This window comes from Gobius niger (genome assembly GCF_951799975.1).
Source record: "Gobius niger genome assembly, chromosome: 6".
NCBI lineage: Eukaryota > Metazoa > Chordata > Actinopteri > Gobiiformes > Gobiidae > Gobius > Gobius niger.
Genome location: NC_136857.1, coordinates 25,289,035 through 25,306,287, shown reverse-complemented (window position 1 = coordinate 25,306,287; position 17,253 = coordinate 25,289,035). Strand labels below are relative to the sequence as shown.

Below are 17,253 nucleotides of genomic sequence, written 5' to 3'. Positions count from 1 at the left end.
TCGAGGCCATCAGAGTCAAGCGGGACTGCGCTCTTCTCAGTCCAATGTTTCAGATTGTCGTATTTTGACACAACAATGATCTGGATAGGGCCCATCTGACTGGTTTTCGAGCAGCGGCGCGAGCAGGGTTATCTTAACTGTTGTCTTTTCACACCAAAGGTTTAGGAGCAACACAATTGATTCCCTCTTGACAATAAAGCTAACTGAAATTTGAATAATCTTTGAATCTCCCATGACTCTTTTTATACATACTGTACCTCCTCAACAGTCCACTACATCCAGAACCGTTTTCATGGGGAGCGAGAAGAGGAAGGTATAAGGGACAGCAGTGAAAAATACGTAGATGGAGGTAAAACCAAGTGAAACATTCAATAAGTCGTTTTAGACGGATATAGCAAAAGGATCGTGATCAAGATACGTTTGAAAGTATTAACAAATTCCCTCTTAAAATAAAGCGGGTCAAATTGAAATGCAATAAAATTCGGTCGACATAGTTTTAGAACATTAAAACAGGCCTAAATTAGATACTCCCAATGACCCATTTGCTCTGTTCTCGTCACAGCAAAGTGTTCAAAGTCCTTAATACCTCCTGTAACTGCTAAGACACAAGGAAGCATAGGGACATCATCCAATATACAAGCAGGAGTGTACACTTTGCTACTTTACTAAAGTAACTATTTGGGTCACTACAAGCCAAAATGAGAAATACGCCTTTTGTCTGACAGGAAATGAAATCAAGAGACCAAAATGAGCGAATCTGTTAGTAGAAATCCGGTTTGTTAAGGGTGCGTATGTGCAGTTGAGCTGGACGGATCTTTTGTCTGCATTTAAAGGGTGTGGAGAGGGGTGGACCGCTACTTTCCCTGGAGAGGCATGTTTATACAATCACACGCCCAGGCAAACAAACATGGAATCACTGAGAGAAGAAGCAGGTGGTACATACAGTATGTCTGAGGGAACAAGGATGGGCCGGCTCGTCTGGCTTTATTACCTTTGCCAAAGTAATGGTTCAAGATTCAAGATTAAATATTTTTTATTTGTCAAACCATGTGAATGGTTTGAAATTATGTTTCTCTCATCCTTGATTGTGGAGGGAGGGGGAAGAGGGGTGGGACGGAGGTTAGGGAGTTCAGCTTCCCGATGGCCCTGTGTACAAAACAGTTCCACAGTCGACTGGGACTGACCCGTAGATTCCGCAGTCTCCTCCCTTAAGGCATGACCTTAAAGAGACTGTGTGATGGGTGCGAAGGGTCCCTGACGATTTTGATGGCTTTACGGGGGGGGGTCAAGTACTTCTTAATAGAGGGGAGAGGGGCTCCGCAGATCTTCTCCACTGCTCTCACGATGTGCTGGAGGTTCCTTCGGCAGGAGGCAGTGCTGGTGCCGTGCCACATAGTGATGGAGCTGGTCAGGATGCTCTCTATTGTTCCTCTGTTTGGTACAGCAGGGCTGAGTGATATTGAAGTGTGTGTATAATATATGTGTATATTTTTATATGGTCAGAATGGAATAGAGAGGTGAAAAGAGATGTGCCTTGGTATAAATCTTAAGTACCATTATGGTGCATTTATTTAAACGATGAACCCTTTTTGTACAATTATAAACGATTTACATTAATGCACAAGCATAGACTCATCATGCATCTGTTTCTTGTATGGGTGTATGCTGAAAGTTCATGTGATGTTACTATGAATAAGGGACAACTTTTTTACTGTTCTGTTATATTGCCGTAATGCTTGGTGCAGTCCCGTGAGTCACCTCCTGTTGTAACATTGGGCTATACAAAACCATTGATGGATTGATTGACATCTTCCTACTCCTTTTGAGCACAATAGTTTTGTTTTTTTCATCTGCAAAAAAATGTTTCAAATACTTTTCTGCTCAAACGAATGAATAAATAACAAATGAAAAAATAATGACTAAGGTTTAGGGCAATAAAAAATGTTATTATATTATAATAAAACGCTGTGTTAGGGACAAACACGGCGTAAAGCCAAGAACAATTCTACTGTCAAACGTGTTTATTCACACAGGTAAACACATAAACCTATTTCAACCATTCTCCAAAATAAATCAAACTGCAATTGTCTTTGAAGTGTTTGCAATGATCACACAGGCCTCACAGGTGACAGTAAATACATAAAAAAGAAAAAAGATATCAGCAAACCTTTAACAAAAGGGGATGTGATCTTTCTGACTCATCTTGTTTAGAGTTTTAGCCCTGCAGTATTTCACTAAAACATCAGTTTTCAGACTCTGTATTTTCACATATATGACTGCATTTGCATGTAGCTGCAATACGACAAGCGGCTCGCGAATCACACCTCCTCTCCTGTAGGTAACAGGCAGAGGCTTTCTCCGCTCAGGGAATCCACCCACGCCACGTCCACTAAATGTCACTCTGAAACAAACATTAAAGTCAGAGCAGTGTTGTTACAAAGCCGCTGCAGCCAGACTCATGCATCTTTAATGAGCTCTTGCGCACAAACGTTTGACTGTACCTAAATCATTCCTCCGCACTAATGAGTAACGGCTCTGTAGGTCAGCTTGAATTTTTTTACTGAAAGAGAATTGCAGGAGTACAGGAATGACGAGCGCGGGATGGGCACGCCTTTGAAATTAGAGCCACTGACGTCGGTAGTTTGTGGCTGTATCACACCCGTTTCAATTCGATTTCTAGAGCACTTAACAACAACACTTGGCAGACCAAAGTGCTTTGTACATAAAATACACAAACACCGGAAAAACAAAACCAAATAGAGCATACATGACCGGAAAAATACTGTACTTAGAGTTGTCACAAATAATAATCAAGACCCAGATACTAAAACGAGCATCTAAACTAGACACTCACTTTCAGATTTCCAAGATATGGTCACTTTGCTGTCAAAATATACCTTTCATGAGCAGTATGGTCATGATCTTCAGCTGAATCTGTATTATAGATGATTATAGATGAGACATTTTCAAAATATCAGCCAAAAATATCGGCAGTGCATCAATCCACAGTCGTCCTCTAACTGTAAAATACCCAAGCAGCAGTTTCCCAAGCAGCACAGTGGCTGAGTGGCTAACATTGTTGTCGCTCGCACAGCAAGAAGGCTCAATGCTCAGTTCCTGGAATACTGATGAAACCAAAGTTGAATAGTTTGGGAGGAACACACAACGTCATGCGTGGAGGAAGAATGGAGCAGCAACAGCAAACCAACACCAAAACCCCATCCCCACTGTGAAGCATGGTGCAGGGAGAATCATGGTGTGGGGCTGTTTTGTCGCCTCAGGGACTGGACAACGTGCTATCATCAATAGAAAAATAAATTCACAAGATATTTTGCAGGAAAGGCAATGACCCAAAGCAGAAAAGCAGATCAACTTCAGAATGGTTTCAGAAGAATAAAATACGTGTTCTGAAATGGCCCAGTTAAAGTCCTGACCTAAACCTGATTGAGATGCTGTGGCGTGACCTAAAGAAAGCCATTCACACCAGACATCCCAGAAATCTTACTGAACTGCAGCAGTTTTGTAAAGAGGAACGGTCCAAGATTCACCCTGATCGTTGTGAGCGCCTAATCTGCAACTACAGGAATGATGGATGAAGCTATTGCTGCCAAAGGAGGGTCAACCGGCCATTGAATATAAGGGTGTACTCACTTATTCCTCCCTGTCCTGAGAATGTGTTCATGTTGTGCTCAATAAAAAATATGTTAAAGGTTGGGTATTATGCATAATCAACTTTTTCAAGCTTTACATCATGTTATTATGTCATTCCCTCATTAAAAACATGCCTGAAATGTTGCCTTGGCACATTCACATATTTTTGAGTAATCTGTAAAAACTCTGATGGCGGCCATTTTAGGGATAGGTTTGCCTGAGTCCTCCTAGGAACGCCCCCACCTCCTGGAGACGCCTCCGAGCTTTCGTCACCAGCCGAGTAACCAACCACTGCTCCTCAGCAGAACCCCCTCCCCGCTGATGCCACAGACAGCGTGTGGAGGGGGCGTGTCGGAAAGATTCAGAGGTTCTTAAAGAGACAGAGGCCTATTTCAAGACATTCGCTACAGCCATTTTGAGAGAGCAATTTTATACAAGGCAGTTATTCTAATTTACTGCATTTACAGACCAACAGAAGGTTTCGTCATCATTGTAGTGCGCTATAGACTGGTGCTATGTGATTGAAAAAAGCATAATACCCCCTCTTTAACATGTAATTGTTTGGGTGGTATTAGTTCAAGCAGACACTGTTTACTCAATCTTGTGGTTTCATTAAAGATTAGACCACATTTTATGAAATTTAAGAAATTCCTAAGGGTTCACATACTATTTCCTCCCACTGAAAGAGGCTTAAATGTGGAGTTCCAATGTTCTCCCTGCGTCTGGGTGCGACTTACTCCCAGTGGCAAACCCCCCAATTTAAAAGTAAAGTTAACAAATAACCAAGTACATTTTGCCTGTCCTGATTGCATGGGTAGAAAGAAGCAGAGCTCCACCTACGTGTTCATACGAGAGACACAAGCACATAAAAACAAACCCTAAGCCAACCTCTGGACCAGTTTACAAGTCGGAAGTAGAGTCAACATTAGAGGGGAAAAAAAGTTGGCAGGGCTTCACATGTGTTCCCCTTTTACGGAGAGTAAACATGGCGTGGCAGGTACTTGTCGAGAAAGTGTTTACAAGCACAAAGTGAGTACAAGGGAGGTCCATCCAATTCTAACCAATCAAAGAGACTGGACTTGTGAACAAATTCCCCGTTAATTTTCAAGTAAACCAAAGAAGAATTTGAAATATTATCATTTAGGTTGTACAAATGCTTCACTCAGGCCATTTAAATTACTTTTGGACACCTCAACCTTGGTATTTTAGTAACTGAAATTAAATGCCTGTAGCTATACAACAGGCCAGCAGGGGGCGCAATCCAGTTCTTACTGCTGAAGACTAACATATTTGTTGCTTAACTAGAGTAAATTGGTACAGTTCTGTTATTTCAGCAGAATGAGACTTAAAAAGTAAATTTAATGGAGGAAAATTAACATAAGATCTTTTATTCTGAGCACCTGCACGTCTTTTGTCTAAGCAGTCGACGGCGCCGGCAGCTGCTAACCGTCTTGGTTTCATGTGGTGCCGTGGTTTCTCACTGGCAGTTTGTGGCTGTCACTTCCTCACTTTAACCGTGTAAGGCCACCAGTTCCTGTGTCAGATAATTCCTTAAACATAAACATTTAAGTCAGAACACAGACAATATTAAAAGGCACATTATGGAACTTTTTATGCAAAACAAAACAATTTAATATTAGAGGGGATGTGTTCTGGATGGAATATATGCATATGTGCAACCATGGAGCAGTGAACACCTACCAGAAACCCTTAAAACAATTGAACCTGGACGGAAAGCAAAGGCGCCATATCCCCTTCGAATTAGGTTCTATCAGGGCATGGCTAATGAACCACTGATTCATTTTCTCGTAGAAGAGGTGTGGTTTACGATTGTCCATAGCCGTTTACTGGGCGCTACGAATGTCTATCTATGCGTCTGCACGTATCCATAGCCAATCGTATCAGTTGTACCCGATGACGTATGTTTGATCGAAAGATGGCTTTGCGTCTCCTGCTGTCATGTTGGATCCGTAAACAAACTACAAGCTGATGTCGAATAGTGCGTCATCGTCTTGCCCCCAAATCCAAGGCGAAGATTTCGGCCTTGGTTTGTTGCTATCTGACATTTTGCTCAAAATTGAGTTATTCTTGTTCTTGGACTTATTCTGTACACGACATTAATGTTTGGTGCATTGTTTGAGGTTTTTATGAGGAAAAACACATTACCCATATCCATTTTGTTTTTATAAATGGACAAAACTATTACCGATAAACCTAAGGGCTGTCACATAAACTACTATATCGATTTTTCATTCAAACAATTTGGGGTTCCCAACATTTTCGGGCCACAACCCCCAAAACCCAAACCCAAAATCAATAGACTTGTATTATTCCTCCTTTATTTGAAAGGCCTAGTAATTTATTTTTTATCCATAGTAAGGTGTATTTTAAGATTCAGTCCTTTTCAAACAAAGCTGTCATTTTTAAGCTTTCGAGTTTCTTTTGCATTACAAGGTCTTCAATAATAATATCGCTTATTACGCTAGTTTCCTGCCTCAGTATATTGAACTTTACATTATGTTATTTTGACAGGCCTAAATATTCAGAACGCAGGTCCAACATTATAATTCTAAGGGGATGCTATACTGATTCTTCCTGGGGATGAGTTCATGCACATGTTTCCCAGCTTTCTGATAGCAAACCGGAGTGTACTGCTAAAAATAGTGCCTACTACGAAAACAAATAACCGCCATTACAATAAGCTGCAATGGGTACAGCATGGAAGCCATAGTTGCCAAATCAAACTTTATTAAAACTAGCAATAGATACAAAAGACGCATTCAAGAGTCAGAAGAGAAACTCTGGAAAACAACACATTTTCATCTCCACAAACAACGGCCACCCCAGGTATGAAAAACAGCACAATATTGATTCAAAACTTAAAAGACTGACTTCAAACACACGCTTTACAGTGAAATGTCTAAGTCTGACAATTACTGTAGCTCGACAATAAAAACAAATAGAGCCTGCAAAAACAAGCCCAGCACAGCAGGCAGTAAAGCTTAATCCCTCTCCCGGGCCCGGCATCATCAATTTTGTCAATAATGCTTTTGAAAATACTCAGGCTTTATTCAAGCAGGGGGGTAAAAGGCTTTTCTCAAGTATTTGTTATAATTTAAAGCACATCTTGTTCACAATTTTAATGTATTCTACATTCCTTTGATTAGGAAACGCTGTATAATGGTGCGACATCTGCTGCAAATTACATGTACATGATGCATCTCAAAACACACTTATTTATTTATTAATTTTACAAGGGAACGTCATTACACAGTGGTAGAATGAAAGCACTAAATAGCCAATTTTCCATAATAAACCATCTTTTTTTCCTTAAGCAATACTCTCTGCATCCAAACGTAACTGTATTGCTATGTCTATTGTTCACACATTATGTCATTGGCATGTAGCACTCACTGACTATAACAACAGTATGAACAAGCACTTACACACATATGATGTTACCTCTTAATGTGTAACACATAGTTCCACTTACAGAAGCCTTTTGTCACAAACTAAGTCTGATGAGTCACCCGCCTGCCTCCAGCTCTCACTATAAAGTAACTTCACCGATGACTTTAAAGGTTATTTGTAACGGTGGCATGCACTGACATGTACAGTTGTTGTGCCAGAAAATCAGTCGCAAAGTGCTGTTTGAAAATGTTTTAAAGGTTTCAAAATGAAATAACTCCCGGGGCATGCGATTTGTAGTCATAAAGGAATGTGTTTACACCGTGTTTTGCAATTCAGTTCTTAAAGGGGGGGTATTATGCAAAATTGACTTTTTCAAGCTTTGCATCATGTTATTATGTCATTCCCTCATTAAAAACATGCCTGAAGTGTTTCCTTGGCACATTCACGTATTTTTGAGTAATCTGTAAAAACTCTGATGGCGGCCATTTCATGGATAGGTTTGCCTGAGTCCTCCTAGGAACGCCCCCACCTCCTGGAGACGTTTTAACAGTTATGCTATTGTGGGTTCTGGTTTGGAATCTGGTGCACCTGACTTACTTTCTTGTAGAAATTTATTTTTTTGTACCACCATGGAGTATTTTAACTCTGATAAGTATTGCGATACAGTAAGTAATTATGATAATGAGTAATACGTTTACTTACTTACAGTCATGTGTCCAAAGTTTATAAATCAAAAGCCATTTGACATTTATTCAAGTGTTGATATTGAAAAGTGCATTAACACAAAATGTAACGAAGTGCCGTGTAACTGTTACTGGAAAACTAAGGAGTGAAGGATAACAATGCCTCACAGCACAAGTACTGAAAAAAATGCGATACTTGATAAAGTATCGATACTCTGTATTGCAGCCAAAGGAATGCGATGTGATCAGATATTCTGTCCCAGCCCTAGTATTTTGTATGTTTGTTGACCCATCAATTTGTAAATGAAATCTCTAACATGGAACCAAATTCTGCACGACAGTGATGCTGGTGAGGTCACCCATAGAAACACAACAACTAGCACTAACAAACAAATATTACATCGTCAAAAAGGATAGCCTGACCAGCTAAACTCGCTTAGATTCTTTATATTTGAAATATATTCGAAATCCCCCGTTTAGAATAACCAGTAAATAGTATGGATGGCCAGGCTACAAAATGTAAGACATCTGACGTAAACATTGGCCGTGACAATTATGCTTTTGAAACATAATAATAATAATAATAATGCATTGTACCTTTCCAGATGCTTAAAGGCTACTATTTTTCCAGTTTTTAAACAAACAAAAAAATTGAGATTGAGATTTTTTATGGTCAGGCCTGATCCGCTCCAAATGTATTCCCTTTTCCTAACAAATTCCTATTTCCTAGTGTCTATTTTTCTGGGCGATCAGATTATAAGCCTGTTTCATAGTTTTCCAGTAGAAGGGTGACCCAATAATGTAAACAATATCAGCCTCCACTTGGCCAATTGTTTTTAGCATCGATGCAACTTCCGGGTTCACGGTCACTCATAATACACTGCAGGCGAAACGCGGTGGACCCTCAAAAAGGTCTGCAGACACAACACGAAAGGGCAAAACCGATTTCACTCCACGACAAGAATGAAAACCGGTGGAGCCCCTTTGACATTGCTTACCCACAGCCCTAAGACAAACTGGTTTATTAAGCCGCTGCAAGAGCATTTCGGGTTCTTGAAAAGGAAAAAGATGAAATTTGACTCAAACGTGGAACAAAACAAAACCACAGATATGTTTTTCATAAGAGAACCTTTTTTGGAAGCTCAACAAAGTTTATCTTTTGCAAAACTATAGACTTTTTGAACAGTGAGATATTAATTGGAGACTATGGCCTATTAGACGACAAGCTTTCACACGTCTAATATAGAAATGCATCACTGGAGAAACAGCCAACTTTCCAAACTATGTGTCAGAGCACCGTCATCCACATCATTTAAGAAATGAGGAAAGACTGTGCTGTAAGCCAGTAATACCACATGTGTTAACTATATACACTATGTATTTAACAGGCTTTAAACTTGACAACTGGTGAAAAATCTCCTTTTTTTTAAGCATGTTGTAATGTCATTCCCTCATCAAAATCATCTGAAGTAGTATTTCGCTTCTTTCCTTGCAGTTTTGAATAGATACAGACGGCATCTCTGGAACCGCCCATATATGGTCATGTTTGAAAACAGTTAAGGGGGAAAACAATTTGAAGAAAAATCTAAACTTTCTCTAATTATCAAAAACTACTTTAACATTTGCTGAATTATGAATATAGTTTTCTACTAAAGAAAGATACAAAGACATGGAGAGGAGCAAAGTGGTTCAACAGCCCATAAATACATAAAAAACGGAGAATGCTAACTTGATGCTGCATGTTAGTATCGGGCTAATGCTAACAGTTAGCTAGAGCGAGCTACAACTGCCGTTTTTTTTCACTTCTACTGAACAATGTGCTGTGAGAAAATATCCATATGGACCCGATTAACACTTGACTTTATTTATGTGATAAATAAGTTCATGTTCTACCAGAAAATGGCTTAAAAGAGTGAAAAATTGTGTTTCTCTGAAGATTCTATTTTCCCCCTCGGCGAAGCCACGCCCCCTTCTATGACAAGATGCCGTCTGTCTATAACCCTGTTCATTTTGGTTGCTTCTTCTTCTACTGCTAAAGTGCCCCACTCATTATTTCCTTGATTTTCTTGCGTCATAGGCAGAGCACAAACATTTTGGGAGCGAATGACCCGTCACGTGACCCGTTGTGAGCAGTTATGCCGTCTCGCATGCCGTCACTCCCACTACTGCCTGTAGAGAGCGCTCCAGGCCAATATGAAATCCTGACCAGCCCAGTCTCTCGCTTTAATTGTCCCTTTTTGCCTCAACACATTATTTAATGATATTTTAACCTTTTAACCCCCGGCTTAACCAAGCACATTTTCTCCAGTTTGAGTCTAATAAAATCGAAAAGCTTCTCTCGTAAATAACAACGTCAAAATAGCAACAAAAACGAGACGTAAACAGGGGTGGACTGGGACTGAAAAACAGCCCTGGACTCTGACCAGCCTGGCCCAAATTAGCGTAATTGTGCACTTCCACAAATACATATTTTAACCTCTAACCACCCGCCTTAACCGAGTGCATTTTCTCCAGGTCGACTTTTTATTATTATTTTTTATTTTTTATTGGTATCATCAGCAAAAAGAACTGGAAAGGTGGTCGTAGAAACAGAAGCAAAATCATTAATATAAATAATAAATAATGATGGTCCCAAAACTGAACCTTGTGGTACACCATACTCCACGGCATTCCTTTTAGATTCATATTTTTTTTTTAAACTGGGCTTTACCCAAATCTAAAAGCTTCCCGACTGGAGAGCAACAATGCAACACCTAGTTTGAAAGCTAAGGCCTACAAAAGTGATGGTAACTTTTTGTCACGTCATTTTTCTCATATTTTTGTTTTTTCTTCATCACATTTTTTGTCACTTTTTGGTCGCTTTTCCAGCACATTTTTGTTTTCTTTTCATCCTCTTTTTCTCGCTATTTTGATGCTTTTCTTTTTAGATTTGGGTAAAGCTCGGTTGAGGCGGGACCGGTGGCCCTTAGAGCCAGTGGCCCTTCTGTGCTCTTCCAGAATGGACATATGGCCAGTCCGCCCCTGGACGTAAACGAGGATGAGAACGCACCAAAAAACAACAAAAAGGGGGGGGGGGGAGAACACTACAAAACAGGCGACAAAAAAGCGATGACAAAAACAAAAAACAAAACAACAAAAAAGGGCATCAAAAAGGGACAAAAAAAGAGACACCGCACCAGATAACGCGAGAAAAAAAAAACAGTTTTGTAGGTCTTAGCTTTCAAATAAGGCGTTACACACTGGCCTACAGACTTTAAACTCCGGTCGAGAAGCTTTTCGATTTGAGTAAAGCCGAACTGGAGAACATGTGCTCGGTTAAGTCGGATGTTTCAAGCTTAAATTTCACTTTTAAAAAACGCACTTCATTGGAAACATACTTGTAGCTCATTAAAGGACACGCTTTCACACGTCCAATACAAACGCATCACTGGAGAAACTTTCCAAAACTGTGTGCGTCACTTTGTCATCACCACAGTGTCAGAAATAAGACGTCGTAAGATAGTAACACCACGTGTATTAACAATGCGAACCATCAAAAAACAAGCTTTAAAAACTCCAAGCCAGTAAACATCTGCAGCTCATCTGTAACTTTTTTTTTTTTTTTACCTCTGTCTCGTGTCGGAGGAGGACACCGAGTTGCAGCTCTGCACCGACAGCAGCGTGGACGACTTGCGAGGTCCCAGGGGCGAGGGCAGCAGGCTGGCGTTGGAGGGAGAGGCGGACAGGAGGTGAGTGCTGTCCCCGGGCGACGGGAACGATCCGCGGCGACGGCCCAGCAGCACCTCCGCATCGCCCTGACCCGCTGAGTCCGACGGGAGCACCAGGATCGGCGGTATGTGCAGGACCCTTGCGGCAGAGGGAGAAGCGGCGAGCACGTCTGACGCAAAAGTCCCGTAGTTGTTGTTGTTGCACACGCTGCCGCTGCTGTTGTTGCCACCACGGTCGCCCTCATGCTGGGTACTACTCTGAACGGGCCGTCCGTCCAGGGAGATGTTACTGAGGAACAAAAGAGCGGCTTGCCTGCGCTTGGAGGTCTCGCGGTTCCGTCGGTTCTTGCCGCTCACGGGGACGCCGGGCTGCTCGCAGGTAGCGGCCGCAGCCATGGCTTTGTGTGTCCCCCCTCCTCCTCCCCACCTTCCGAAGCCGACACAGACGGGATAAGCAGCTCCCCCGCCAGGACCGGGAGCAGCCGCTGTCAAATCCCTTTTACCCGGCGTGAGAGCGCTCTACGCCCAGCCACGGCGGGATTGGTGCAGAGCGGGTGACGTCACGACGCAGGCCGCGGTTGTAAACGCCCACGAGGAGAATGTAAATAAGAGGAAACTGCAGCGTAGTGTACTGTAAAAACACGGGATTTACTCACCATGACCTCATTTAGAAACACAATAACCTGCTAGCTCCCACTTTAACAGCTGACGCATTTTCTCCACTTCCGCTTTACCCAAATCTAAAAGCTTCTTGAAAAAAAAAAAAAAAACATGTCAAAAACAAGACGTAGACGAGGATGAAAACACGACAAAAACGTGACAAAATAGAGATAAAAGCGTGACAAAAAGGCAACACAAAAAGGACACCAAAATAGACAAGATAATAGAGTTCAGGAAGGTCTACAGTTACCATGGAGATCGGCCATCTTTGCAGCTGTTAGCATACATTTCCATTGATTAACATTAGCTAAAAACAGTATAAAAAGTGGAGAAAATAGCCGTGGAACAGCTCCGTTAGCGGCTGAGTTACTGCTGGTAAATACATCTAACTCACTGTGGTGTCCAAGTGTTTTAATGTGAACAATAACTCCAGTAATTTAACTTCTAAAATCTCCATTAGTTTACAATTGCTGCTAATCCCATAATGCTTAGCGATATGACGTCACATTCCCGAACTCAACAAAAAAGTCACAAAAACGTGGCAAAGAATAGCCACAAAAAACATAAGAGAAACGTGACAAAGAAGCAGTGACACAGCAACGACACAAGGAACAATCTTAGCTCAGTGTTGTCGGTCTTAGCTTTCAAATGAGGCAGTAACACTGGCCTCTAGGATAAACTCTCCAGTCAAGAAGCTTTTAGATTTGGGTAAAGCCGAACTAGAGAAAATGCCCTCAGTTAAGGTGGGGTTAAGAGGTTAATGATACAAGTCCCTATATTCATCAAATGCGTATTACATCTTTGACAATGATAAGAATTTCATAACAAAGTAATCAAATCGAAATTGCAATTTACAAATGTTAACACTAACCCCAAACCCCAAACCCCAAACCTAAGCCTAAACCTAAACCTAACCCTAAACCAGGGGTGTCCAAAGTGCGGCCCGGGGGCCAAATGCGGCCCTCAGACCAATTTTTGGTGGCCCTCTGCCTTCTTGCTGAATCGGGACACATCATCAGAGATAGTCCTTTTTATTTGAAATGTAATAATTCTACACAATTCTAACCAAACAACTAACCTTTTACTGTGAGACAGAGCTGGCATGAAGGTTTTGAGCATAAATAAAGGTGTGGGACGCAATTTAAACCTCTGCTAGTCAAAGGTTTTGCGGCACTAACCACCGATCTATGGCCCTTCACCCTGTGTACGCTTCAGCGGCCCCACAGGAAAAAAGTTTGGACACCCCTGCCCTAAACCATTTCATCTTTACAATTTTAGTCGAAATAATATTTTGCTGACTAAAATTAAACTAACACGTTTAGAATTAGTTGATAAAGACTAGCATCTCTACTAAGCTAAACTAGACAGAAAAACAACTTGGATTCCTTGTTTTCCTTTTCTCCACGAAGCCTACATACAAACAACACTGAACACAAGAACATACAATAATGACTTCAGTCAGATTTGAAGCAGCAGGACCTGCAATGCATTATAGGGTGGAAACAAAAACACATTAATATTCTTGTCTGGCCTTCCAGCATAGAATATACCCAAGAAAATGTTCCAAAATACAATCACACTCTCAATACCTGTTTAAAGATATCTAAAAAATACTATTGATTCCTTTAAATTCTCACGGAGTGGTCCCACCAAAACTCCGTGTTAGGTCACATGCAACGCAAAGCGAGAAAGAAAATCAGGTTGCAGTATTCACCAAGCAAACATGCCAACCAGCAACCGCTTGCTGTACAAAATCATCTGCAAACAACATCATATTCTAATAGGCCAGTGTAATGCCTCATTTGAAAGCTAAGACCTACAAAATTGTTCGGGGTTTCTTAAGTTGCGTTGTCTGTGTTTTTGTCCATTTTCTGTCATGTTTTCGTGTCTTTAGACTTGTGTTTTTTATTTATTTTTTGTTCAGGTGGGGGTTAAGAAGCTATTATTCCCACTATGTAATCAGGATTCTCACAGACGGAAGCAAGTTTGATTCCCAGACTGTGCGAGGCCTTTCTATCACCCTATCAACCTTGTACTCCGGTGGTTGACAGACTCCAATTCCATTAGCTGGGCTTCCATTGTATCTATTCCACTGTGTTTATCCCTTTCCGGGGCTCATTAGTAGCTCAGTAAATCACCGCGTTATGATCTGCCATGATGTGTGTGTGGGCGAGGGGGGATTACCCTGTCATGGGGTATATTTAGCCCTTTCGGTGCCACCGGTGTGTGGTGGTCTGATCCTGCCTGGATAGTGTCACTGCTAGGGATCAGCCAGGAGAAAATAATCCACTACGGATGTTTCATAACAAAGTGTCAACGGCCAATGAGGGGAGGCGTGAGGGCGAGACACGGCCAATCACTGCGAGGTAATCGGACAGGGGGGGGGCGGCTAATGCCACATTGGGTTAGATGGGGCTGCAGACATGGCATTGCAGGGTAATAATAGGAGCTGGGAGAGAGCTGAAGGAGGGTGGAATTGGAGGGGAAAGATATATTGAATAGATATATAGCGGAATCTATCTCCCCCTAGAGGTCACCCCATATTACAGAAACAGGGCCTCGGTTAAATATGGTGTAAGTGACCCAACAACATGGTCAGATCTGACTCTTCCTTCTTACCTGACATCCACCACCTGTGACTTGTGTTTTACTCACTCATATCTTACACATATTACCAGAATAGTTTTGAAGGTCTTAGCTTTCAAATGAGGCGTTACACTGACCTATAGGCTGTGTGTTCTCCAGTCAAGAAGATTTTTGATTTGGATAAAGCCGAACTGGAGAAAATCCGCACGGTTTAAGTGGGGGTTGAGCGGTTAATAGTAGTATAAACCTATATAAAGTTCAAATCGCCTTTTTTAAAGCAAGAGTAATATTTTAAAGATTTTAAGTATTTTTTTACTCGCGATTACATTTCTGATGTTTAAAATAATTGTCTTTTAAACAGATTATCACCATTGTAGCAATATGCTACAAAATACTTTAAGTCAATCTCTGCTATTCTTGGATGTGTCCACATTGCATTAGCTATATGCAGGCATTTAAAATTAAAAATGTCAGATTTACGATGTGTTGGTGGAGCTGCAGTGCATACATGATTGGAGTATGAGTGATTTCACTCACTTCAACATGTCATGCTGTATTTCATGCCGCAATTAATAGTAAAATGACAAAACTCTATGAAATTCTGATCATTGTGAAACAGTATTTTAAAGGGCACGTCTACAATATGACAAAATATTTGAATCTTTCTATTCCTCATTCACACATTTGTAGAACACAACAAAGACACTACACCCTTCTTTTAACCCCATCCCCTCAACATAACATTACACTTATCAACCACCACCGCGCTCATACTAAACACACATAACAGTTACATAACAGCGGTGACTAATGCCGCTGCCTGATGTTCACTAGCCCTGGCACAGCAAAGCGCTGGAGGGCACAGGAGCTGTGCACCATGGGAAAACAAGCACCAGGAAAGGATGGGTCAATGGATATTGCAGATGCACTATCGGCTCACATAGTTCATTCATGGATCACTGCAGAACAGGTCAGATTCTGTTATCAGGAGTTTAGCCAGTGAAGTGGTGTTTGATGCCACCGTGTGGGGATAGTGAGAACTGGACTGACCTAAACATTTTTGCAACTGAATTAATTCATTTATTGCATTGTGAGCCACAATAGTATGACTGAAAAATACCAGGATTAGCTTAACTGAGCATATATTATTTAAAACAATGAAAGCATTGATTTGTGTTTTGTAAGTGACTCAGACACACGACACATAAATAAATGTTAACATTCTGATATCGAAAAAAAACCTTTGGTTAATGCTAGTGTAACTTGTCTTGCTTGGTACCTCAAAAGTAAATGCAGTCTGGGGAGTATAAGCAGGTGTAATAGGCTATAGACCAGAGGTTCTCAAACTGTGGTATGTACCGTCGTCTGGTGGTGCTGAAGCTTCTTCGCTCAGGGTCATCTTCAATTTCATTCATCTTCTATTCATTTTAATTGGAGATAAACATTATTCAGTCCTGATTTGTTTTTGATCTTGGCCTGGTGGGAGGGTCAAATGAGGTGGTACTTGGAAAGTCTGATCATATATAAGGCGGTGTTTAGTGTCACAAGTGGAAATGTCAGTTTGATGATTTTGAGTAAGATTATTACACACATCAGTGACCAAATACTGTTGAAAAACGCTAAAAATTCAGCAAATTCCTTAGAAATTTCCCAAGTCATTCCAACCATATCTTTCGGAAATGATTGCCTATAAAATATCAATGACAGAATATGACATGATTGAAGCTTGCACAACAACAGAATCAATTATAAAAGCTGCCTTTTCTGGCATTAAATACATTAAGATAAATGGGGAATTTTAGTTGTAATAAATGTTAACTTGCTGTGGGGCCCACCCTTAAGTGCAGATAAGTGGGTCTCTGTGCAAAAAGGTTCACCAACCCCAGGGAAGATGAGAAACATTGTTTTGATCAATTTATCAATTTGATCAAAAGCCTCAAACACTTCAAAACAAAACAAAATCTATACAGTAGTAATTAGCCCATAGTTTTACATAATCATGGTGACGAGCCTCATGTAGTTAATTAAAGCCATAGTGAGGCTGCTGTGCAACATTATTTGCATAATGTCACATTTAAGCCATTTTATTCGGCCTACTTTTATGTGTGGTGCATCTAGAACTCAAGTAAAGGTTGTGATAAATGTACAACTTCTTCAGAAAGTTGTTGAATGACTGGAACAACACATTAGAGGCAGTAGTTAAGTCTTTTTACTGTTGATGCAATCACTTTGATACAAACATGGCATCGAGACATCGCAAACCGCAAATGAACAGACAAAAAAACAAACAAAGCTCATTCCTTCACCCAAACTCAGATACATAAACGATGGCTTTACAGATCAGTGAATCAAAGCTGGTTTGACTGTTACATGGGTTGGCACAATGACGGACAGTGGAACACAATGGGGTGGGAAAAGTCTACAAAGAAGGGCTGTTATAATTCACGGCAATTATTCAAGTACCTTTTGAATCGGGGGAAACGATTTTTTTTAGCTGCAGATTTCTCGTGTACACGGAAATATTAACATTTATCAATCGCAAAATAGAAATCCAT

The 17,253-nt window shown here is 40.9% G+C and overlaps 1 protein-coding gene across 1 annotated transcript in view; it reads right to left on the bottom strand.

The window, feature by feature from the left end:
• The window catches only part of cables2b (Cdk5 and Abl enzyme substrate 2b), a 44,308-nt gene extending 32,335 nt beyond the window's left edge, over positions 1-11,973 (bottom strand). Inside the window, exon 1 of the mRNA XM_079558038.1 lies at positions 11,352-11,973. Coding sequence (XP_079414164.1) covers positions 11,352-11,848 — 497 coding nt within the window. The 5' untranslated portion in view covers positions 11,849-11,973. The remainder of the gene's footprint in view (positions 1-11,351) is intronic.
• Positions 11,974-17,253: the final 5,280 nt, after the last annotated feature.